Source organism: Malus domestica, chromosome 17 (assembly GCF_042453785.1).
Source record: "Malus domestica chromosome 17, GDT2T_hap1".
In the NCBI taxonomy this organism is placed as follows: Eukaryota; Viridiplantae; Streptophyta; class Magnoliopsida; order Rosales; family Rosaceae; genus Malus; species Malus domestica.
In genome coordinates, this window is record NC_091677.1 from 21,176,180 (window position 1) to 21,202,324 (window position 26,145).

The window sequence follows — 26,145 nt, forward strand, 5'->3', positions numbered from 1 at the left end:
TTGCTCTCTTTCTCCTTGTCTTGCAGGTAAGAACAAGGCCAAAGGAAAAGACAGGGAAAAAACTTGATATGGGATACTCTTGCTTTTAACCCTGATGATATGAGATATTCTTGCTCTAGTATAGCTTGTTTGCAGAGGTATTATCGGGGGAAAGAAAGCTGAATATTTCGAAAGGCTTCTTTGGGAGTGCCCTCTCAGATATGAGGAAGGGTTGAGCATTTTTGCAGGTCTGCCTGTCTGTTGGGGATGAAGGTCAACATATATAGGAGTCTCCCTAACAACAAGTAGTAATGTTATTCCTTTACCCTGCTTGGTCATAACATGGTAGTGGGAGCTGCCAGCTTCACATGTTTTAACTCTATCAGAGCACTTTGAAAAAGTGGTCTGTGGTATCTGGAAAGTTGATGTTGCGTGTAAAGATTACAGACAAGCTTTATCCAAGGAGATCCGGCTCTTGAAGTTGGGAAAGTGGTGCCTCTTCGGTTTTCGAACAAGCAATCCTGTCGGAGATCTGGCTCTCGAGATTCGGAGAACAATGCCTTTTCGATTTTTGAGAAAGCAATCCAGCTAGGGGTCTGGCTCTCGAGATTCGGAGAGCGGTGTCTCTTCGATTTTTGAGAAAGTAATCATGTTGGGAGTCTGGCTCTCGAGATTCGGAGGGCGGTGCCTCTTCGATTTTGGAGCAAGCAATCTTGTTGGGAGTGTTTTCTCGAATGTGAGAAAAGGTTGGGCATGTTTGCTAGTCTATCTTGCCACGAAGCACAGAGGTTGACACACAGGGACTTTCCAATTATCCAGTAGTGGTACTGTTCCTTTACCCTTGTGGGTAATAATATGGTAGCTAGACCTTCAAAATTTATGTGTCTAAACTTTGTTAGTGCTGTTTCTTTGCTATTCTTTTACCCTTCTTGGTCAGAGCGGTGTAGTGGGAGTTGCAAGCTTCACGTGTCTCAACTTTGTCAGAGAACTTTGGCAAAGTTATCTATGGTACCCATGAGCTAATGTTGCGTGTGGGAAGTGGGTGATTGAACAGTAAGATTCATGTGCTTTCTACTTCACCAGAAATCTTCGACATAATGCCCATAATTTCCGCAAAGCTGACAGGTGCTGACAAGGCTGGAAAAGTAGGTGCCTTTTCGATTTCTGAGATCGACCCTCGTGGTCTCTGAGCAGCCCAGCTTTTGAGAAAGCAAGCGCCTCTTCGATTTCTGAGATCGGCCTTCGTGGTCTTTGAGCAGCCCAACTTTTGAGAAAGCAAACGTCTCGTGGTCTCTGAGCAGCCCAGCTTTTGAGAAAGCAAACGCCTCTTCGATTTCTGAAGCTCCGTCGAGTGCAGATTTTTATAGAGGCTGGCATTAAGTTCCAAAGCACACTTGAATCTCCACCAGTAGAAGCTCCATTCTTGCACTTCTAAGATCTTGATTTGTCCGACCTCTTCTCTCTTCAACACCTTTGAAAATGTCTGGCCCCTTTGACCGTCGTTTTGACTTGAACCTTGTTGAAGAGGTAGCCACGCCTTCTCCAGACAACATATGGCGCCCATCCTTCGTCTCCCCTACTGGTCCTCTTACCGTTGGGGATTCCGTGATGAAGAATGATATGACCGCTGCGGTAGTGGCTAGGAACCTTCTCACTCCCAAAGATAACAGACTACTTTCCAAACGATCTGATGAGTTGGCTGTTAAGGATTATCTGGCTCTCAGTGTTCAGTGTGCAGGTTCTATGTCTAACATGGCCCAACGCCTATTTGCTCAAACCCGCCAAGTTGAATCATTGGCGGCTGAAGTGATGAGTCTCAAACAGGAGATTACAGGGCTTAAGCATGAGAATAAACAGTTGCACCGGCTCGCACATTACTATGCTACAAACATGAAGAGGAAGCTTGACCAGATGAAGGAATCTGATGGTCAGGTTTTACTTGATCATCAGAGATTTGTGGGTTTGTTCCAAAGGCATTTATTGCCTTCGTCTTCTGGGGCTGTACCGCGTAATGAAGCTCCAAATGATCAACCTCTGCTGCCTCCTCCTTCTAGGGTTCTGTCCAGTACTGAGGCTCCAAATGATCCCCCTCCAGTGCCTGCTCTTTCTGGGGCTCTACCGACTGCTGAGACTTCTCCTAAGCAACCTTTGTGAAGGCTCCCTCTTGTTTGTTTATTTTGACTCATGTATATGTACATATTTGTGACTTATCGGGGATATCAATAAATAGCTTTCCTTCATTTCAACGTATTGTGTTAAATACACCAAAGCCTTCTTCGCTAATTTCTCTGAATTTTCTTTTGTTGAAGCTTGTATGTTAAAGCTTTGTGAGTGGAGCATATAGGTTGAGGTAGTATTCCCTTAATTTCCCGAGTGAGGAAAACTTCTCGGTTGGAGACTTGGAAAATCCAAGTCACTGAGTGAGATCGGCTATATGAATCTTTGAACGCCATTGTGCTCGGTCCTGTGTCATGTCCTCCGTTAGATCCAAGTACTCTAAGTCTTTTCTTAGAGTCTCTTCCAAAGTTTTCCTAGGTCTTCCTCTACCCCTTCGGCCTTGAACCTCTGTCCCTAGTCGCATCTTCTAATCGGAGCGTCAGTAGGCCTTCTTTGCACATGTCCAAACCACCGTAACCAATTTTCTCTCATCTTTCCTTCAATTTTGGCTACTCCTACTTTACCTCGGATATCCTCATTCCTAATCTTATCCTTTCTTGTGTGCCCACACATCCAACGAAGCATCCTCATCTCCGCTACACCCATTTTGTGTACGTGTTGATGCTTCACCGCCCAACATTCTGTGCCATACAGCATCGCCGGCCTTATTGCCGTCCTATAAAATTTTCCTTTGAGCTTCAGTGGCATACAGCAGTCACACAACACGCCGGATGCACTCTTCCACTTCATCCATCCAGCTTGTATTCTATGGTTGAGATCTCCATCTAATTCTCCGTTCTTTTGCAAGATAGATCCTAGGTAACGAAAACGATCGCTCTTTGGTATTTCTTGATCTCCGATCCTCACCCCTAACTCGTTTTGGCTTCCATTTGCACTGAACTTGCACTCCATATATTCTGTCTTTGATCGGCTTAGGCGAAGACCTTTAGATTCCAACACTTCTCTCCAAAGGTTAAGCTTTGCATTTACCCCTTCCTGAGTTTCATCTATCAACACTATATCGTCTGCGAAAAGCATACACCAAGGAATATCATCTTGAATATGTCTTGTTAACTCATCCATTACCAACGCAAAAAGGTAAGGACTTAAGGATGAGCCTTGATGTAATCCTACAGTTATGGGAAAGCTTTCGGTTTGTCCTTCATGAGTTCTTACGGCAGTCTTTGCTTCTTCATACATATCCTTTATAGCTTGGATATATGCTACTCGTACTCCTTTCTTCTCTAAATTCCTCCAAAGAATGTCTCTTGGGACCCTATCATACGCTTTTTCCAAATCTATAAAGACCATGTGTAAATCCTTTTTCCCATCTTTATATCTTTCCATCAATCTTCGTGAGATAGATTGCCTCCATGGTTGAGCGCCCTGACATGAACCCGAATTGGTTGTCCGAAACCCGTGTCTCTTGCCTCAATCTATGCTCAATGACTCTCTCCCAGAGCTTCATTGTATGACTCATTAGCTTAATACCCCTATAGTTCATGCAATTTTGTACGTCGCCCTTATTCTTGTAGATAGGCACCAAAGTGCTCGTTCGCCACTCATTTGGCATCTTCTTCGTTTTCAAAATCCTATTAAAAAGGTCAGTGAGCCATGTTATACCTGTCTCTCCCAAAACTTTCCACACTTCGATTGGTATATCGTCTGGGCCTACTGCTTTTCTATGCTTCATCTTCTTCAAAGCTACAACCACTTCTTCCTTCCGGATTCGATGATAAAAAGAGTAGTTTCTACACTCTTCTGAGTTACTCAACTCCTCTAAAGAAGCACTCCTTTCATGTCCTTCATTGAAAAGATTATGAAAATAACCTCTCCATCTATCTTTAACCGCGTTCTCTGTAGCAAGAACCTTTCCATCCTCATCCTTGATGCACCTCACTTGGTTTAGGTGCCTTGTCTTCTTTTCCCTTGCTCTAGCTAGTTTATAGATATCCAACTCTCCTTCTTTGGTATCTAGTCGCTTATACATATCGTCATAAGCCGCTAACTTAGCTTCTCTCACAGCTTTCTTCGCCTCTTGCTTCGTTTTTCGATACCTTTCACCATTTTCATCGGTCCTATCCTTGTATAAGGCTTTACAACATTCCTTCTTAGCCTTCACCTTTGTTTGTACCTCCTCATTCCACCACCAAGATTCCTTTTGGTGTGTGGCAAAGCCCTTGGACTCTCCTAATACCTCTTTTGCTACTTTTCGGATACAACTAGCCATGGAATCCCACATTTGGCTAGCTTCCCCCTCTCTATCCCACACACACTGGGTGATTACTTTCTCTTTGAAAATGACTTGTTTTTCTTCTTTTAGATTCCACCATCTAGTCCTTGGGCACTTTCAAGTCTTGTTCTTTTTTCTCACTCTTTTGATATGTACATCCATCACCAACAAGCGATGTTGATTAGCCACGCTCTTTCCTGGTATAACTTTGCAATCCTTACAAGTTATACGATCCCCTTTCCTCATTAGAAGAAAATCTATTTGTGTTTTTGACGACCCACTCTTGTAGGTGATCACATGTTCTTCTCTCTTCTTAAAGAAGGTGTTGGCTAAGAAAAGATCATATGCCATTGCAAAATCCAAGATAGCTTCCCCATCCTCGTTTCTCTCCCCAAAACCATGGCCACCATGAAAACCTCAATAGTTGCCTGGCTCCCTGCCCACGTGTCCATTTAAATCTCCTCCTATAAATAACTTCTCCGTTTGAGCAATTCCTTGCACCAAGTCTCCAAGGTCTTCCCAAAATTTCTCCTTCGAACTCATATCCAACCCTACTTGAGGTGCGTACGCACTAATCACATTGATAAGTTCTTGTCCTATTACAATCTTGATTGCTATGATTCTATCTCCTACCCTCTTGACATCTACAACATCTTGTGTCAAGGTCTTGTCCACGATGATGCCAACACCGCTTCTCGTTCTATTTGTGCCCGAGTACCAAAGTTTAAACCCTGAGTTTTCTAGATCCTTTGCCTTAAGACCAACCCACTTAGTTTCTTGTAGGCACATAATATTTATCCTTCTCCTCACCATAACTTCCACTATTTCCATAGATTTTCCCGTTAAGGTTCCTATATTCCACGTTCTTAAACGCATTCTACTCTCCTGAACTCTACCCTTCTGTCCTAGCTTCTTCACCCTCCCCCGTCCAATGGAATCAAAGTACTTCTTTTGTGTGTCCCGTGTAAAGTTGATAGGTGCATATGCTCCCAAACAACTTTGAGTGGAGTCGTTCGAAAAGAAGTTTCTATGGCCCCCTTGCTCATTTAACACTGCATCCGGGTGCCTATGGAGATACAGCGACCCTTGCTCACTTATCACTGTGCTCGGGCCACACAGTGCGCCACTTACGGGTGACGCCCTAGTTTTAGCGCGATTTCGTTTTGAATTCATTTTCATAAGGATTCGACGTAACTGTGGAGTGCCGGCTGTCGACTACCTGACGCCCTCCCCCTCCTCCTTTACCCGGGCTTGGGACCGGCAATGTAAGATAAACTTACATAGGCGGAGTTTTACCTGAGTTACCAACCAGTCACAAAAATCATAACTTGTTTTTTTTATATGGTTCAGTCAAATAACGTTATGTGTCGGTAATCAGTATCAATAAAAGATGATGGAAAAGTATACACCATATACATTTTCTGTTTTGCACATTTATCCTGAGACTGGGGGGGGGGAGGGGGGGGAGGGGTTAAGATTTGTTATGATAAAGCTAGATACGAGATTGTGTTAGTAAACTTAGCACGTGGATAGTAATTCAGGCATCCAGTACCTGTTATTTCCTCATTATATGCGATCCTTATACCATCGATATGTCTCAACCCATTCCTTTAGTGCAGGTGCTGATGAAAAATTATTTGGAACAAGTTACGATCATTATTTTGAAATCATTCCAAGATCCCCATTCTCGAGTTTGATGTGCAGCTTTTAATTTTATGCAACTGCCTATAATCCTGATTGAGGCAATGCAGATTCTTCATCATTTGAGGATTGTACCTGCACTAGTTAATGCACTAGACCAACATTCGATTCCAAGATTAAAGGTGCGGGTTTATGAATTTACCATCTCTTATGTTATTTTGCAATTGATTACTTACTCAGTTTTTATCATTAATGTTTCACATGATTGTGTCTCATCTTTGCTATATCTCCGTACTCAGTTTTGGTAGGCCAAGTTCCTCGGTGCTTAATTGAACATGGCTGTAGTAATTTTTACCCCGGCAGATTTTGTTTTGAGTAGCCATCTTGGTCAGTTAGAGTTTTGCTTTTGTTTTCCTCCTTAAAAAGTATTTGGGTTGCCAGGAATTGCATATGGAACCAAAGCCTATGGGAAAATTAATGGATACAGTAATAAACCAAAGGGTGAAAAATGTGTAAGAGGATGCCTGGAGGGGCTGTACGAAAAACACAGTGAAGTTATAAGAATTGCTGGTTCATCAGATTTTCAAAATCCAAGGTGCACCTTCTTAATTTAAAAGGTTCCTGAGCCACAATTTTTAAATCACACTACCTACCCTACAAAGAGGCAGAATTTTATTTCATTCATAGTACACAATTTATCTTCAAATGCTCCTTTTCTTTTGGCTTCTGACTACCTAACCTGAAGGTTGACTGTGAGCCGAGAAGCTATTAAGTTACCCTAATATATGGAGCTTAGCTGATAAATAGAAATTTTACCATAGTTATAAGAATTATAAGTATCTTAACATATATGATGCGTCATGCTAAACAAAATATGGAACTTTTCGTTGATGTTTCAAGGTTATCCATTCAGAGCCGTCTTCCATTGTGTATTGACACGGAGTGCAGGTTTCTACGTTGGAAGAGACATTAATAGACCAGTAGTGCATGATGTTTCATTGCTGGTATTACTTTAGTTCTTGCCTTTACTGTAAAGTTGCTGCCTAATCGGATCAGATATTCCTTCTTTAACATCTTCATTCATACATTTGTCTCTGACATTTTTTTTTTCTTTTAGTCATTTGGTTCTTAAACTTTGAAATCCATCCAGACTTTGTTTTTTCTTTTTATCTTTTGAAATGCCCCATTAGTTATTTACTTGTAGGAAACAACTATAGCCGTTGGTTTTAATCTACTTGTTTGCGTTCATGAACAATGCCTCAGCAATAATACACTTGATAAAGAATGTTTCTTCGGATAGTTTAAGAATGCACATGGACTTGGATGCTATATTGAGCAAACTGCAAAAAGACCAAAGGTACTTATTCTTTTTCTCTAAAAGTAGTCCCATCCATGAGACCGTTGTACAATTCAATTTGCAAGTGTAACTTTGTGCACCGGCACTGTACATATATTATGTGTGCGTTTGTGTGTGCATGTGTGGTGTCCAGTAATTAGAACTTAAGTTGAGGATTTGTATCTTAGTTGTTAAATTGTGTATGAATGTTTGAGGTGCACAATGGCTGAATTATAGAATTCTATCCTAATTTAAGTGTTTTCTAACTCATGCCTTGATATCAAAATCTCAAAAGGAAAACCCCCTTGAACAAGTAGGCATTGCGATATACAAATCTATTGGATCATCAATCATGGGCAGCATTTAAAACATTTATGAAGTCTTTTGCTTCCTCATTAGACATTAACAACTGAATTTGTGTTTAGTGGAAAGGTTAGTCCTTCATGCGCATGTCACTTATGATGTCATAAAATTTTGTATTGCATGCGCAAAAGTTTAGGGCCCACTCATTTAATAACCATTTCGATTTTAAATTTTTGGTTTTCATTTTTAGTGTTAGTGAAAGAGGGGAAATACATGAGAGAAATTGGGATGAAGAAGAGTGGATTATGAATGGTAGGAGAGATGCATAAGAAATGTCAACTAAAAACCATAAACTATTTTTAGTTGCTTTCACTTTTAAGATTTTGTTTGCGTTCTTTGTTATTCTTTCCCCTCTCTCCCATCACCATTCTTCATCCCTCATCTCCCCCCCCACCCCCACGGATTTACTTTTCTCATATCTGAAGCACAAAAAGTGAAAACCGAAGTAAGTGAAATGGTTATCAAACAGTCCCTTACTATATCGTTATCTCAACTGCATCTTTAATTATGTAACCGATGAATTCATTTACCATAATAGTCAAGACAATGAGGATGAGCTCAATAGTTTTAGGAATTGAATGTACTAGGGTAGGGAATGTGACTGAACTATCATAATCTACTTGTATGGGGTACTACATTGAAGTAAGCTTCGGTTCCCTACTGGTCTCTGTTCTGTTTTGACTGTTTTCGCTTAATAGGCTGTTATCTACGTGAATGACAGTTTGCTACACTAACTCACATAGCTCATGTTTGAGGATGGTTTTGGTGAAGTTGTAAAATGTTAAAACCATAGAAGCCTTGAGTTATGCAATTGGAAAGACGTTTTGTTACTTGTGCGTCCGCAACACCAATCATAAATATATGCAACTACTAATGCATAAATAAAATAGGCAGATACTTTGCATGGCATTTCAAAACGTATAATCATTCAAATTCATTTTCTGGGAAAAATCTCAAGTATATAGGTATATACGGAAAAACCAAAAGCCCACTCACTGGTATGTCGAAGGGTCGTAGCCCTCGAGCCTCGATTGATGGTGCTCGTCCTTCGGATAGGTCTCACCTATATATGAAATAACTAAATAAACATTATTTAAAGCACATACACAAAACTAGGAAATAACTTCTCATACAATGCTCAAATGGGGTGTTTGAATATACCAACGTGATATAACCAACACCATGAACATCCCCATATTTTTAAAAAAAATTTCCGACCGCCCACGCGCAGCTAAACCCTAACTGAAACTTGATTGTCGTTTGGAATATTCTGTTAAAACCTTAACAGAAATTAACAGTGTTACCTAACGCCGTTAGAATATTCCATCAAACTTGACGGAATGTTCCCCTTCGTCTTCCTTGGTTTGTCGGAGACCATCGTCGGTGCCGCTGCGATCGCCAGTTTCTAGAAATTATTGAAACCTTCATATCTTCTACATTTCTTAACCAAAATTCATGAAATTTGTCTCAAAATGAAGCTTACAACGAGTAGAACAAAACCTTACCAATTTTAAGCCCTAAAATCCACCGAATCTCGTCGGAGAAACATCGATAATCTGGCCAAAACTTGAAACTTGTGAACTGGGATTTCCCGACGTCCAAAACACTCCAACTTTCTTCCCCGAGCTTCTTGAAGACGTCCTAAAGTAGAACCTTAAAATTCACTGAAACTTCCATGATCACGACTGCATGAACAGTGCTCAAATCTGGGATTTTTGGGTTCTCGGGTTTTCGAAGGATTCACGTTCTAAAAATGGTATGGATGTGTTCCTGAGTTCACAAGGAACACGAAGATGGCTTCCAAAACCTCGATCCGTGATTAGTGAGCTAGGTTCGAAGGTTGACCGTACGTATTGTACGAAAAATGGAAGAAAACCGAGAGAGGGAGAGAGAGAGACGGGATTGGTTGGTGTGTGTGTGGGGTCCGGGTTTGGCCAACCAAACTAAAAACAAATCAAACTTAAGTTCCAAATTTTTAGGAAAGGAAATAATAGGTCAAAATATTAAGCTCAAACCACACCACTACACAACGTACTCGACATCCAAGGGTAATTTAGACATTTCACACCATCAGAGAATATATTTTGAGACGGGCTGTGACATATAACATTAACTCTTAAGTGTTTGTTAAATCTATCAATTTGATAGGATATGTATTCTACGAAACTAGTTTCAACGATCCAACTGTCAAATATATTTGTATATCCTCCGAGATAGCATGTGTAAAAAATCGCAGAAAAAAAAAACATTCAGAGATTATTCAAGTGGTCGTCCAAAATTTTGCTCTGTTTGTGTCGGTTATATCCGACAGAGCCATGAGTGAAAAAAAAAATATTTAAAACATGTGTTTATTTATTTATTTTTAATCATTGTAACATTTTAAAATAATAAAATCAGACATGATAGAGTAGTCCAAATGTTCATGTGTGTTTATGTGCCAGACAATGTGCTTTGTGACGCATTGAAAAAAATTGTTTGAATTTCTTTGTATCTTGTTGCATGCCTGTGAGGGAGCATAATCCTTATTACAAAAATGATAGAGCTTTAGATTGTAGTCTGTTGTTATTATTCTCTCAGAAAATTTATGGCTCGTGGGAATTGGGTTCATTAGACTTTAGGGTCATGAGTGAAAAAAAATATTTAAAAATATGTGTTTATTTATTTATTTTTTATCAATATAACATTTTAAAATAATAAAATTTTCATTTTTGTCGATTATAATCGTCAGAATACTAAAATAATAACCGCCAGAAAGTAAAGTAATAAAATAGTCAATTTCTGTCGGTTATAACCGCCACCATTAACTTAAAAACCGCCAGAATTTGTCAAAAATATTTAAAAAAAAAAAGATTCAAAACTTCTGTTGGTTATAACTGACAAGATTTTTTTGATATCTGCCATAAATTTATGTCGGATATAACTGACATAATTTTTCTAATATCCAACACTAATTAAATGATGTGTCGGATATAATTTATCCGACATGATTTTTCTAATATTCGCTACCATCATTCGCCACCTAAAGATAATATTATAGTAGTGGCAGGCGAAATGATTGTCCTTTGGTGTTATAGGATTTGTTTATTTCTCCGATTTTCGTGTTTTCTTAATTTGTGTATTTATTCACTTTGCTTTTTATTTGCTCCTGATTTCTGAGTATCCTTGGATTTCACCTTATTAAGATGTGGTAAAAATTATATTTTCTATGCCAAAGGAGAAATGTTCTTGTATTATATCTGCGATGTCAGAAAGTCTTAGTGTATAATAGACTCTGAACCGCAACCAAGTATTGGGGCTAGTTTATCAAAAACGAGCCTCGGTGGAGATTGTAGAATAACTTGTCAATGCCCAACTCATCTCCTCTTGGCAGGCCCTGTGCCCATCTGTCGAAAGAATTGAGCAATATGCTCCAAGTACTCGACAAAATGCTGAAATGAATTATACGGTAGTTGACTCGTGTCTTTGATTCATGTCATGCATTACGTTGCGTTGCCGAATTTAGTGCCATAATCTCAAAATGTACACCACCATATTCACCATGGGTAAGTAGCAAATAACGAAATAGAACAAATACAAGCTAGTTCATGAAAAAAAAAATATATATATATTCTGACTTCGTCCTTGAAACTGACTACTTCTCCCACGCTCTTAAAATATGTTGAAGATAGACACAAAATAATATAAATTAGTAGAAACCCTTAACTCCGTGCGACCGTAAACGTACCATATTGATGGGTGGGTTGGGTTGAAGGTGGAAAAATAAATATGGATGGATAAAGGGGAGGGAGATAATGGTTGGTAGGCCACGGCTGTACGGAAGGACTAATTCTGAGTTGATGTGAGAAGGTTCCTTTGCCCGTCAAGTCCTATCTATAATTCTTTTATATCGATTGACCTTATCAAGATAAATATGGAGCTCAAATTTTACAAGGACCTTGATTTCTCATGTGATGAGACACAAGAGGTGACACTTTTGTTTAGTGATCCGAATAGTTTATATTATAATTCATGTATTTATATATCATTGTTATAGAAAGTTAGACAAATTCAAAAATGCAAAAGCGTTCAACTAAAGTGAAGAAAATAGACGAATATAGACGAATATAGTACTTCAAAGAAACACTAAAATGACTACCATTTAATCGAACATTTATATTGTTTCTTGTGTTGATGACTTTTTGGTAAAGATGATCTTTGAGATAAAACTTTAAAAATAAATGGTTAAATTATTGAATTATAAGTGGTTTGGATCCTTGAAGAATGTTACAAAGTGAGCCTTACAAAATAGGTGTTAAAATGTGTGTAAAAAATTAGCGCTCTCCTATCCTAATCCCTATATATTCTACATTAATATTTAGGATGATTACAGACACCCCACAATTTATTAAACATTTTCACTTTAAAATTTTAATATTATATGACTTGTATGCACAAATATGAAATAACTATTTATGCCCTTCAAGGTTGTATGTGTTTTGTTGGTTCACCCATATATCTAATGTGAGATAACCTTACATGCCAAATCATCTTCAAACTCTCAATACTCTTCTCACCCTCGATTGAAGAAAGATGTAAATAATCACACCCCGACAATACTTTCCAAGGGAAAACAAAGAGGCGAGTTATACTCTAGGGTATAGCAGTATATTTTATTACGTGCTATAACGTAAGTGAATTGTAAAAATTAACCTAAAAAAGAAAAAACAAATTAATAAATAATCGTCGAAGCCTTTTTATGGGAAAACTCTAATAGTTATTAACTATATATTGGGGTGTCTAAGTAATCAAGAACAATAAAATCTGATTAAGTAACTCGTATGAATGTTGATAAGGAAGTAGGTTAAGGGCATATGTTGGAATAAGTCCATACCTATCCAAACAATGTGTCCTAATGTTGGTACATCTAGAACAACCCCACTCTTAGAACGAGTTAATCAGAACCATTGAAAATTAGACAATATGGTCCAATTAAAGGTGACTCGGGTAGGTACGTGGGTGGTTGCTTGAGTGGCTAAAAGGATATAGAGCTTATCCTCTTTTGTTCGTACCATAACATAAGTCAATTATTTCAAACCATGAGTGAGAAGATAATGAAGAATCTTAGGGTAAGGCAATGTATGAAAAGGAAACAACCAGGGCAATGAGCATGTTTTCTTAATTTTATTATTATTTTTTTTTAAGAAAAGAATTGGGAGACAGTGGAGTACATGGATTCTTACATGTTATATAGATTAGCTACAGGTCCACATTTACCATAATTTTAAGTTAAGAAAAATTGTCAATTGCATATTTGATTTATTTTTTAATATACTTGCATTCATGTCTCACTCATTGCAAATATTGTATTTCCGCCGCATAAATTTTATAATTAGAATAGTTCAATTTCTTAATCTTCATATGACGATTATTCACAAAATTTAAATCAAAGATTTAGTCATTCAAATATTTCAAATAAATGGGCGGTCATGAATATGTTACTTGGTATCACACTGTTGATTTATTCTATACATTTGGACTGGATGCATAAACAATATCATATTCGGTTAATTTTTTTTTTGTAAAGATGATTTTCAAATGAAAATTAAGAAATTGAACGATTCTAATTATAAAATTATACAATGAAATTACGTTATTCCAAAAAAAATCTAAAGCATTATCCTTTTTAACTTTTTAGATTAAAAACCAGTGTATGTGTTGGCTTGCTTGCCCAAAAATCATAGAATTTCCATGTAATCGCCTGTGATAGGTATGCACTTTTATAGGAACCAAGCAATCTAATCCACAATGACACACCTCGACCTGGGAAGGTCGAAGCATGTTGACCATCACCGTAAGGTGACGTACCATAAGGGTAAGTGATGTGAAAAAGTGAATAAATTTAAAACTAATTAGAACTAGATATACTAAATAGTGAAAGAGTGCGCAATCGTGAGAAGAATCCACTACAATTATGTAATAAGTGTACTTTAGTTACTTTGACTACTCTTCTATAGTCTCACTGTCTATTGCGCTCTGAATAGTTGTAGTGGGTTCTTCCCACGATTGCGCACTCTTTCACTATTTAGTATATCTAGTTCTAATTAGTTTTAAATTTCTTTACTTTGTCACATCACTTACCCTTATGGTTACGTCACCTTACGGTGATGGCCAATATGCTTCGACCTTCCCAGGTCGGGGTGTGTCAGTTTGGTATCATAGTCAATCCCTGGTCAGAAGTGTGCTAACGAGGATGTCGGGCCCTAAGGGGGGTGGATTGTAACATCCCACATCACCCAGGGAAGTGGATCATGTAAGCCTTATATGTATATTCTCATCTCTACCTAGCACGAAGCTTTTTGGGAGCTCACTGGCTTCGGAGTTCATCGGAACTCGGAAGTTAAGCGAGTAGCGCACAAGAGCACTCCCATGATGGGTGATCCATTGGGAAGTTCTCGTGTGAGTTCCCAAAAACAAAACCGTAAGGGCGTGGTCGGGGCCCAAAACGGACAATAACGTGCTACGGTGGAGTCGAGCCCGGGATGTGGTGGGGGCCCGGGCGGGGGATGTGACACACAAACTCTTTATGTACATGTGTTATATATTCTTTGTATATATACATATATGCCCCAAAAGAATGTGCTAATTAGCTCAAACTTTAATACATTTACATGAAACTTCTTTGGAATTATTATCCATAAGTTTCTTTTGTTCTTCTCTTCTCCTTCTCTTTTTCTTTACCAAGATCTATGGGTCTCACAAAATATGACAACTACACAAAAAGGGAAGATAGCTGGGTAATCATGGAAGGAGATCATGATGATATGTACGACACAACATCCTCGACATCGATTTCGAATAGATCATCGACATCTTCATCGGACTTAGTAGATGATGCATCTTCATCGTCAATGTCGTCGTCATGTTCTTCTTCCTTTCATTCTCATGGATCGTTGTTCGACTTGTCAGATCTCATGGCTCAGCTACCCATCAAGTAAGAATATAGAAAAAGGAAAAGCCGGCCATTTCATCAAAAATATATTTCTAATTTCTTTTCCATTAATTTATAACCACGATACATAGTTTTAGGTTTTGGATGTTGGATAGTTTTGGCATTCACATATTATTAATATATTTCCAAATTTCCGTAAAAGGTTATATTATGTAATAAAAAAAAAAGAATTATTATTAGCACTCCAAAATTCTCATTGTGGACTCCAAACTTTCTATATGTAGAAAGAATGAAAAATATATTTGTGAGGAGTGCACAACGAGATTTTTGGAGTGGCAATAATAGTTCCCATAAAAAAAATGAAACATCTAATTTAATTAGCATCATCATTTTTCATTTGCCACACAATACATTGAAAGTATGAAACATTTGATTAAGTACGGTAAAAAAAAAAATTAGACTAGCTGGTGAGGGCAGTATAATCGCTCTCTTAGACTCAAATTTAAATGTCTTACCATATATTCCAATTGTTTAGAATATCGTATGTCAAAAGATTTGTTAGCATTTTGCTAAGTTTCTTATGATATATGTACAGAAGAGGACTTTCAAAGTATTTTGAGGGCAAGTGCCAATCCTTTACATCTTTATCAAAGGCCAAGAGCATTGAAGATCTTGCAAAGAAAGAGTCTCCATATAAAAAAAGAAAGGCAATAAAAGCAAGCAAGAGCTATGGCGGTGGCTTGAGTTCTTACAGATCGTACACACTTCCGAAGGCCACCATTTCTAAGAGTAAGAAGCCATCAACTACTACATCTTTTTCCAGCAGATCTAGAGGCAGCTCTTTCGGCATAAATAACAATATGCTCCCTCCAATTCCAGTAAGAAAGTAGTTTTACTTACGTACGTGTGCCGGTGTGCACGTAAACTACACAGTGTATACTTGTTAATATATTTCTTTTTTTTTTTTGGGTCGAAGTATACTTGTTAGTATGTTGAACCTCTCCCGTCTGTGGACTTTGGTACTGGCTTTTACCACTTTCAGCTGCGTATATTAACATCTAGAATTTAGAATATAGGCATAGATTCCATGCATGATCTGAGAAAAAAGGAAAGAAGATTGGGATGAATCTTAATTGAATATACATTAACGGTTCCTCTAAGAAAGCTCAACCTGTATAAATAGGGATGACAATGGAGCGGAATGGATTGAGTTTGCTTGCCCTCCCATCTGGGACATCCCCTGATTCTCCCCCTACCCCCAGGGAATGCATTCCCAAAAAGGATCTGGTTCTCCATATCATCCATAAAAGTTTGATTTAAATGACAATACTTCTTTCCAATCTGGAAACGAGGGCTTCTCCCTTCCCAGCTAATGTGACATTATTTTACTATACAATAAGTATAATTGAAATTGTTTATACTCATTATTGTTGTGATTGGCTCATATAATTATGAGTTGGCAACAATTTCATCTCAACCATGTGGAGTGCTAGCTACTTTCGGCTAAAGAAAGGGACAAAGGAAAAGTGAGACATCTACTTTTGGCTAAAGAAAGGGACAAAGAAAAAGGGAGACATCATCATGTCTAGCCCTTGATTTGTGGCCTTTTCAAAGGTGGTTTTCTTTTGTTGTTATAAGTGGAAGGATTTGTCGAAGGATAAAAAGGCTTGCTGAGTGAGAGGGTAAGCATTAGAGAGAGGGAGAGCATTCGGCTCTCTCCTGAGAAAGGCATCAGAAAAACATCCAATGTGGAGAGAGCATTTGGCTCTCCCATGGAAAAGGTTGAACATGGGTTGAGAGAAAATCAAGAGAGCTAGAGTGAAAAGTATTCTAGTGAAAGAACTCTTGGGGTAGAGTGAGGCTCTTGGGAAAATTCTATGAGTGGGTGTGCAAGGGATTCAGGATTGGGTTATGTTGATTTAACTCATGTGTACTTGTATTATTATTCTCATAGTGAAGAGCAATATCTCTCCGGGGATGTAGGCAAGTTTTTGCCGAACCTTGTAAATTTCTCGGTGTCTTTATTTCATGTATTTTATTCTGTTCAACTGAGTGTGATTTGGTGAGGTTGTAATCTGAATCTCGTTTCCGCACTAATGAACGGGCCAAGGCACAACAATTGGTATCAGAGCATCGTTGGAGGCTTGGTTCGTTGGAGGTCCAGATTTGTTGTTTACCATGGAATTTTCAGTTGAGCAGTTTAAAGGGAAAGGCGATTTTACTCTTGGTAATGGAGAGTAATGGAAGCCGTGTTCAGGGATGCTTAGATCAACTACGAAAGTTAATGTTGAGGAAGAAGACAAAGGCCTCTTTCTTCTTACCTCACTTTCAGATTCGTACGAGAACCTTGTGAAACTTTATTGCATGGAAAGATACAGTAAGTTTGGAGCAGGTGCAAGCTTCTTTGGTATGGAATGATACACAAAGGAGACCATGGATGATGGTGGGCACAAGACTGCTTTAGCTGTTCAAGGTTGGAATCGTGGAAGAAAATTGGAAAAAGGATATGAGAGATAGCAGGTTCAGATCCGGTTCTGGAGGCAAGGGTCCATAGTGCTACAGGTGCAAGGCTGGGTTGTAGCAAGTTTGTGGAATAAGGCTTCGAGTATGCCCTCTAGGTACTCGAAACAACACTTCTCCTGGTGATGTTTAGTCTCAAGTGTTGCAGGGGTTTTGCAGCAGGTGGAGCTATGGGATTCACAGGTGATGAGATGGTCCTGAGGTAGGAGTAAGTATGGGAATTTTGTCTGGCTCGATGGGTTGTTGCTGGAAACGGGCGCACTGACGAGTTTCCAGGTTGCAGACAATGAAGAGGAGGAAAACCTGCTGGAGGAGACGAGGATGTGTCGAGATCCTGTCTGAAGCTAAATTTTGATTTTTAGCTTGCAGCAACTGCACATGCATTGGCAGTGACTGAATCGGAACAGGACCAACGAGGTTGATTCAGGGTCTGTATGCTGGTACGTAAGGCCAATGGGCTTTGGTGATGGGTGCAAGGATTTTTGCATGGTGTATTCGCCAAGGTGGAGATTGTTGTGATTGGCTCATATAATTATGAGTTAGCAACAATTTCATCTCAACCATGTGGAGTGCTAGCTACTTTCGGCTAAAGAAAGGGACAAAGGAAAAGGGAGACATCTACTTTTGGCTAAAGAAAGGGACAAAGAAAAAGGGAGACATCATCATGTCTAGCCCTTGATTTGTGGCCTTTTCAAAGGTGGTTTTCTTTTGCTGTTATAAGTGGAAGGATTTGCCGAAGGATAAAAAGGCTTGCTGAGTGAGAGGGTAAGCATTAGAGAGAGGGAGAGCATTCGGCTCTCTCCTGAGAAAGACATCAGAAAAACATCCAAGGTGGAGAGAGCATTCGGCTCTCCCATGGAAAAGGTTGAACATGGGTTGAGAGAAAATCAAGAGAGCTAGAGTGAAAAGTATTTTAGTGAAAGAACTCTTGGGGTAGAGTGAGGCTCTTGGGAAAATTCTATGAGTGGGTGTGCAAGGGATTCGGGATTGGGTTATGTTGATTTAACTCATGTGTACTTGTACTGTTATTCTCATAGTGAAGAGCAATATCTCTCCGGGGACGTAGGCAGGTTTTTGCCGAACCTCGTAAATTTCTCGGTGTCTTTATTTCGTGTATTTTATTCTGTTGAACTGAGTGTGATTTGGTGAGGTTGTAATCTGAATCTCGTTTCCGCACTAATGAACGGGCCAAGGCACAACAATTATTATCACTAAAGGTTATCTCTAAAAAAATTATTCGATTTGAAGACAATTTAATCATCCACATGTGTCGAATAAATCGATGATTAAGATAACAAGAGATGAACCCTCAATTTCTTTCATTTACCATGAATACCGCCTTTGATCAATATCACACCGACTGCCTCAGATCCTAAAAATGTTTTACTTATGGTGGCTGTCAGCTACGCATAAATACTATTGAGGAAACATTTAAAGGTTGATAGATTACTTTAGGGCAAACAATTGCATGAATGCATCAATCGATCGTCAGATCGCGAGTGAAATCGCGGGTTCATTAGATTGCAATTGTGGTTGTCAGTGGGGTGGTCAGGCAGCAACAGTGGGGCAGACAAAACGAATGCGGCCTAACGCGGTGGTGACCTGATGCGGGCAGCTGTGAGTGGCGCGGGTCTGATGCAGGTGCAATACGGATTGGTGGGTTCAGCAAATCTTGTCAGGCGGGCTTGGTTGGCATAGCGGCAGATGAGTAGCAGCACATCATAACAACAAAAGCTGATAAGTATATATAGAATAAAAGATTCCCTTCTGAATGCTTAGGACTGAAAATTATGTAGCCTCGGACAATCATTCCATTAAAATAGAATTTGCCGTATACACAACTCAGTGCATTGGTTTTGTTCTGCATTAAATCAGAAATTCTGAAGAAGACTGAAGCCCTAAATGGCTTTCTTCCATAGATGATCATATAATCAACAATAACAAGAAAAAATCATCATATGTTGTTCAAATCATGTAATACCAGTAGAATCGGAAAACAACTGAACTTGACTTCCAATTTTAATTTTAGTTTCGAAGAACTTACTCCGGAGAACAAGCATCAATATCCAGCAGCGGAAGCATTAATCACAGATATTATAGTACTCGAGATCAGGTTTGAACCATCATGAAACACCCAGATTATTAAAATTGAAATCCAGAAAGGAAGAGGAAGAACGAGGAGTCGTAATTCCGATTCATTAAAACCCCAAACTAGATAGGTTTCGAATTCTAACTCAAGAAAATCAAACAATCATATTTTATTAAAACGCACCGTTTTTCCTATGCTCAGTTTTAGGTCTGAAGCCAATTTCGAAACCTGAAGAATGATGTTTTTTTTTTTTTTTTGAATTCTGTTCAATTTTATTGATTGAATTTAAGAACATGAACCCAAGGCTCTGATACCACATGTTAAACTTATTACACCGATCAGATTCAGTTTTATAAATCACAACCAAGATCAAAACACAGAACACTAATCCATATAAAAGTAAAACATACTGACCTGAAGAATTTCCATTGAATGCAGCCATGAGTGTTCACTGCTAATCTGAACGCAACAACTCTTCTTCTCTCTGTCAGGCTCTCTGTCAGGATACTATTGCTCTAACCAAGAATAGGACTCAGTTCCAACAAGAGCGCGCACCTGTGAGAGAAGAGATTGCCATATATATATATATGTACACACATATCCTTCTCACATTAGAATATGGATTCCCTATTAAAATCCTTATAGAAAACTACTTAAGTCTTCCTAATTCAAATCAGTTTATCTCTGCAATAGAATCCTCTACTGCTAAGAACTGAATTCCATCTTCTATAAGGTTTTCTTATTCTTATTGGACTCAAACAACTAATGCCCAATCATCTTATCTCATATTCATTTTCTTACAGGTCAGGGAACGAAGCATCTGGAGTCAGGTATGGCAGCAGGTACAACAGCGGTGCGAGACATAGGTGTAGCAGTGGTGTGGTGGATCGGTCAGATCGGCGGGTCGGGTTGGGGTTGCAGGCAGCAGTCTAGTGCGGGTCGAAGGCAGTACGTAGGTGGTGGTCTGGTACATCAACGGGTAAATTTTTATAAAAGGACGTGATGGATCAGGCAACAGTAGCGCGAGCTGGGATCTGGTTGCAGGTTCCTTCAGTGCTGGCGTTACAGGTATGCGGGAGGGATACAAGCGGTTTGACAATGGCGTACAGATGGTGGTGCTAGATGGGACGGAACTAGGTTCGTCAGGACGTTTAAGACAGGCGTGAGATGGTGGTGGATTCGTCGTTGCGGAGGGAACAAGAACAAACATAGCGGCTGGTGGCTCGACGCGACTCCGGCTTCAGACTTTAACAGATTCTTTTTCTTTTTTTTTCTTTTGTTTTTTTTGTAAGAACAACGAAAGGGTAACTCAACCAGAAAACAAAAAAAGTTTCACGGAACGAAACTGGACAAAAACATAGGCAAATTGATACGAACAAACATAAGCAGATTAGATCTAAAAGAATAAAAAAACAAGGCTACAAAGAAATAAAAATATTATTAAACAAATAAGAATGTGGAAACAGGACAGCTACAAAACATCAAAAAGTTACATCGTGACTAACTATTCTCGATTGAATAACAAGCACACTATTTAAAATAAGCTAACCTTAACCCTAAAAGATAAGAAACCAAAACCCTAATGCTAACTGGTTAAGCTTAGAAAACCAAACATTAAAGAAAACCTAAAATACTAAGGGGATGTAGTCAATTTGGATTTCATACGATTTTAAAAGATTTTTTTAAGTAATAGATTTCAAAGGAATGTAGAATCCTTACAACTTTCAAATGGATTTCTAAGGATTCTTATAGATTTTGATTAAAGGTTTGAAAGGATTCTTATGGACTTTGATTAAAGATTTAAATGGATTTTGAGAGACTCTCTTGCCATTTTAAAATTTATTTTTAAATAAAAATAAGAATAAACTTGAAAGTGAATGAAGAACTGTGCCCAGTTCTCTAAGGTAACTCCTATCCTTCATGTCCATGGTCCTCCACGACAGAAACCTTCCACCATAATCATTCATTCATGAAAGTGCTTTCGGCTTTTGAATTTTTCTAAAAAGTGATTCCTCTTATTCGAGAGAGAGTGAGAGGAATGGATGCTGCAAAGGTAGGAAAAATGAAGAAGTCCATCAGCAAATGCGAGAAAGAAGAATGGGTGCTGGAAAGGTAGGAAAAATGAAAGCCCATCAGCAAATGCAACTCAAACCCTTCAATTATCCACACCCTCTCTCTCGCCTTCGCCAATTCCTATCTCCAAAGGTATGATCAACTTTGCAATCTTTGTATACGATTGTATACAATCGCATATTGATTGTATATTGAGAGGATGTGGTGGGTGGCTGAGATGCCAGAAGGAAGGAAGGATGGGTTTCTCGGAAAAAATAGAGATTGAGAAAGAAAGTTGGAGTTGCAGTGTAGGGAGAGAGAGAAAGAAAGTGAGGGGTTGAAAAGAAATCCTAGGGGTGGACGTAGGATTTTGTTATGCTTACCATTCCTTCTCAAATCCTACAAAATCTCTTATTGACGGTAATCTTTCAAAATCTATGGATTTTTTAATACCTATAGATTTGCATGGACTCTATAAAAATCCTTTAAAATCCTAATTGAAAACAAGTTTGTGTGTAAGCGTTGGTTCACTCTCATCTCCACAAATGGGGCGTTGGGGTGTGCAAAAGGTGCGGTGGAACAAGGCCCCAAATTTTTTAGGGGCCCCAAATTTTTTGATCCTCCATTATATTACACATGAGTATAAATTTCTAATAAAAAAAGTTTTAAGCTGAAAAGAAAAATCATCATCATTACAAATGGTTAAGCGGAGCTTGAACTCAACATATTAATTTTCTTCTTTTTTTAACAATAAACTTGTGTACTACTTTCTTCCACTTTTCTATTAAGCAGTAAAAAAACTAACTTGTGTATTACTTTCTTCCACAAATACAAACGTATTTTCATATCTCTATTTTAGTTGTGCTCCATTTTTTTTATAGATGAACCCAAAATCATGATTTTATTTTGGAGATTATTCAATTAGTAAGAGTGATGCTGATTTTAAGTAAGTTTGGATATTGATCGTTGAGCTTTGTATGGATATATTGTCCAACAACATTTTTTTTTTAAATAAGGAGGGCCTTTTTATTAAATTCGCACAGGGCCCCCAAAATGTCAGAGGCGGCCCTGCATCTCCACACCTAATTTATTGACAGCCCCTGATTTATTGACAGCCCTTTGCGTCTCTGAATTGAAAAGAAAATGCTGGTTGTGTGCCCATTGATAGACCGCAATGGGGAGGAATTTCTTAACAGAGTTCAGTCCCTGTTATCTGAAGTGTTAACTCTTATGTTGTAAAGACTCCAGAGTTTCCATGGGTTAAAAAACGAGCCAGTTGTGGTAGGCACGTATGATGACTTGATTTTGTGCGCCAATGGCTGGTATTATCACAATGATTACTTCATATGCAATCCGGACACCATGGAATGCATTGCTCTTTCTCCACCCCCTACTCAATGCTTTAACATCGTGCTAGTGGGAATCATCTGCGAGAGGCGACCTTACTATAAGGAAAACAATCAGAATGGGCATTTTATGCAACTTAATAAGTATAGTGCAGGGTTGTGGGAATTCTTCCTCCTAATGATGTATTTAACTTTGATCCTGATGGACATTTGTACGATTTCAACATGGAGATTTTCTCTTCAGAGACTGGCAAATGGAGAGAGTTAGCTGTATCATCCCCACAAGGAATTTTTATATGATAGTCTCGATAATATGAGCTTTGCATACAATGGAGTGTTGTATTAGTCGGGTCACCGTGATGGCTATTTTCTGGATCATGGGTTAGATCCATTCAATGATCATGAATGTTGTTTTATTGTATTTGATTACCCTGAAGGCGAGACCTTTGTAGTGGAGTGACCAAGTGTGTCTGGAGAGGTTGTGCGGATGAGTGACTTTCACAGAGATACCAGAACTTCGTTTGGGATTTGAAAGAATAAGATCATAATTCTAAGGTTGAGGGAGCTGGAAAATTGTGTTCGAGTAAACACGAGGTTTACTACCTAGACCAAGAAATGTATCCGGATGGTTTCACAAGTTGTTCAGATGCTACCTTTCGACCCAAGTGACGAGGATATTTTTTATCTGCAGGTGGAGCGTTAAGTGTTGGAGTATGTGGCCAAGTGGCCAACTTTTGGCTATAAACAATTCAAAAGAAAAAAGACAACATGATGATGTTTCTTCCTTGTTTTGGGGAAAAGAAAAGCACACTTTGTCTAAAGTTTTTCTTTGGTCCATGTGAGAAGTCACGGGTAGAAGAAAGGGTGAGAAATAAAAGCTCATTTTGTTTTAGAGAAGAAAAAGGAGAGAGCTGCAGAGAAAAGGAGTGCAAGCTGCAGAGCATCAGAAAAATATAAAGGGTGCAGCAACCCTTCGTTGAAGAGAAGAAGAAAGTGCTCTTCTTTTTGGTTAGCAATCATCCATCATAATTGTTGTTGTAATAGCTTTAAGCTATATGTATAGAGAAGAAATTATACATTATATTTCTTTCTCTATTTGTTTCTGTGGTGTGTGAGAGCTATTGGGTGTATTGGGTTATTTGGGTTGTGAGATTGCCAACACTTTGTAAACTCCCATTTGGTTGATAGTGGATTATTGGGTGAGCTCCTACTGCTCCGAGGACGTACTCCAGTTACACTGACTGTTGAGGAACCTCGTTAAAATCTTGGTGTTCTTTAATATTTTGTTCTTGCATTTTCATTTGATAAATTTCCTGTGGGTTAGCTTGAGTTGGTTCCATAAGGTTTGGTGCTTTCCTAGCACAACAATTGGTATCAGAACACTGGTTGCTCTTGGGTACTATCTAGTTGCCAAAGATATCAGACGGGCAAGATGAGAATCCTTTTGGAAACAGCTCCGGGTTTGCAAGAACTACGGTGCAAAATGCAAAGTTCGAAGTGGAAAAGTTTGATGGCACAAACAACTTCAGGATGTGGCAATGTGAGGTCAAAGATGTGTTGGCTCAACAAGATCTACTTGCCGCTTTGGGAGAGAAGCGGGAAGCTATGTCGAAGTCGGAATGGGAAAAATTAAATTTGTGGGCTTGCTCTTCAATTCGGTTGTGCCTTGTAAAAACTCAGAAGTATTTTGTGATGCGGGAGACATTAGCAAGTGTGTTGTGGAAAAAATTGGAAGACAAATATATGACAAAGAGTGCAGAGAACCGGCTACACTTGAAGAAAAAGCTCTACCGCTTCCAATACAAAGAAGGTACAAAAATGATTAGACACCTTGATGCTTTTAATAAGTTGATTGCCGACTTGTTAAATTTAGATGAGGATATTAAGGATGAAGATAAGGCCTTAATATTGTTGAATTCCTTGCCGGACTCTTATGAGCATTTTGTTACCACTATTATGCATGGTAAAGAAATTGTGAAATTTGAAGATGTGTCAAATGCCTTGATGAATTATGAAATGAGGCATAGAGATAAAAATCATGATAGTACCTCTGAAGCTTTATTTGTTAGAGGTAGATCATCGGAGAGAAGATCATCTTCTAGTAGAAAAAAATCACAGTCTCGACCTAGAGGAAACTCTAAAGGTAGAAAACCTTTGGAAAGGGATGAATGTGCCTTTTGTCGTAATAAGGGCCATTGGAAGAAAGATTGTCCTAAATTGAAGACCAAAGGCAAAGAATGTTCTGAAGCTAATGTTGCTGAGGTTGAAACAGATTTTTCTGATTTTGCTTTAACCACTTCCTCATCATTTGATTGTGCTACTAAATGGGTGTTGGATACGGGTTGTACTCATCATATGACTCCTCACAAGGATTGGTTTTCAAGCTTGAAAGAGTTTGATGGTGGTGTTGTGTTCATGGGAGATGACAATCCTTGCACAACAAAAGGGATTGGTACAATTCGTTTGAAGTTGCATGATGGCATGGTTAAAGAGTTGACAGGTGTTCGGTATGTACCGAATTTGAAGAAAAATCTTATTTCTTTGGGTACTTTGGAATCCAAGGGTTTCAGGTTTCATTTAGATGGACAGACATTGAAAGTTACTTATGGTGCACTTGTTGTGATGAAAGCTCCTAGATGTGGCCATTTGTATTTATTGCAGGGAAGCACTGTGACAGGTGAAGCATCTGTAGTCTCTGAAAATATGGGCACATCTGATTCAGATACTACTAGACTGTGGCATATGAGATTAGGCCATGCCGGTGAGAAAGCTCTACAAGGGCTTGTGAAACAAGGTCTTCTAAAAGGTGCCACGACTTGTAAGCTTGATTTTTGTGAGCATTGTGTCTTGGGGAAGCAAACTAGAGTGAAGTTTGGTACTGTTGTACATCAGACGAAGGGCATTCTTGATTATGTGCATTCGGATGTTTGGGGTCCTACAAAGACTCCCTCTTTGAGTGGTAAACATTGGTTCGTGACCTTTGTTGATGATTATTCAAGAAGGTCTTGGGTCTACACTATGAAGCACAAGAGTGAGGTGTTGAGCATTTTCTTAGGTTGGAAGAAAATGGTTGAGAACCAGACTGGGAGAAAGATTAAGATTTTGAGATCGGATAATGGTGGTGAATACACATCCGACCCTTTCTTTAAAGTTTGCAAAGAGGAAGGGATTGTGAGACATTTTAGTGTCTGGGGAACTCCACAACAAAATGGAGTTGCAGAAAGATTGAATCGAACCTTGCTTGAAAAGGTTAGATGTATGTTGTCTCAGTCGGGTTTAAGCAAGTCATTTTGGGCAGAGGCAGTTAATTATGCATGTCACATCATCAACCGGTTACCCTCAGCTGCTATTCAGGGTAAGACACCAATGGAGGTATGGACTGGAAAACCTTCTTCTGATTATGACTATATCCGTATTTTTGGTTCACCTGCATATTTTCATGTGACTGAAAATAAACTTGATCCTAGAGCCAAAAAAGGCTATCTTTCTTGGTTTTAGTAG

General features: G+C 38.8%; 1 protein-coding gene and 2 long non-coding RNA genes across 3 annotated transcripts; 1 reads left to right on the forward strand and 2 right to left on the reverse strand.

Annotated features, from left to right (window-relative positions):
- Window positions 1–8,613: 8,613 nt before the first annotated feature.
- Window positions 8,614–9,608, reverse strand: LOC114822686 (uncharacterized). The gene is made up of 3 exons (XR_003770839.2): window positions 9,215–9,608; window positions 9,014–9,114; window positions 8,614–8,772 (listed from the first exon to the last, which is right to left on the reverse strand). It is a non-coding gene; the product is annotated as an uncharacterized lncRNA (long non-coding RNA).
- Window positions 9,609–14,311: 4,703 nt separating this feature from the next.
- LOC103439073 (protein OXIDATIVE STRESS 3-like) lies at window positions 14,312–20,586 on the forward strand. The gene is made up of 3 exons (XM_017333154.3): window positions 14,312–14,679; window positions 15,233–15,426; window positions 20,050–20,586. Exons 1-3 carry the CDS (start codon window positions 14,435–14,437, stop codon window positions 20,247–20,249), a joined length of 639 nt encoding a protein of 212 aa, XP_017188643.1. The 5' UTR covers window positions 14,312–14,434; the 3' UTR covers window positions 20,250–20,586.
- Window positions 15,134–16,050, reverse strand: LOC114822700 (uncharacterized). Its single transcript, XR_003770872.2, has 2 exons — window positions 15,809–16,050; window positions 15,134–15,679 (listed from the first exon to the last, which is right to left on the reverse strand). It is a non-coding gene; the product is annotated as an uncharacterized lncRNA (long non-coding RNA).
- Window positions 20,587–26,145: the final 5,559 nt, after the last annotated feature.

Excerpts from the sequence above, each read along its gene's own strand:
- LOC103439073 (XM_017333154.3), top strand. The coding sequence starts at position 14,435 with ATGGGTCTCACAAAATATGACAACTACACAAAAAGGGAAGATAGCTGG. Across the intron at positions 14,680-15,232 it reads ATGGCTCAGCTACCCATCAA|AAGAGGACTTTCAAAGTATT; the intron begins GTAAGAATATAG and ends ATATATGTACAG. Across the intron at positions 15,427-20,049 it reads GAAGGCCACCATTTCTAAGA|GTCAGGGAACGAAGCATCTG; the intron begins GTAAGAAGCCAT and ends ATTTTCTTACAG.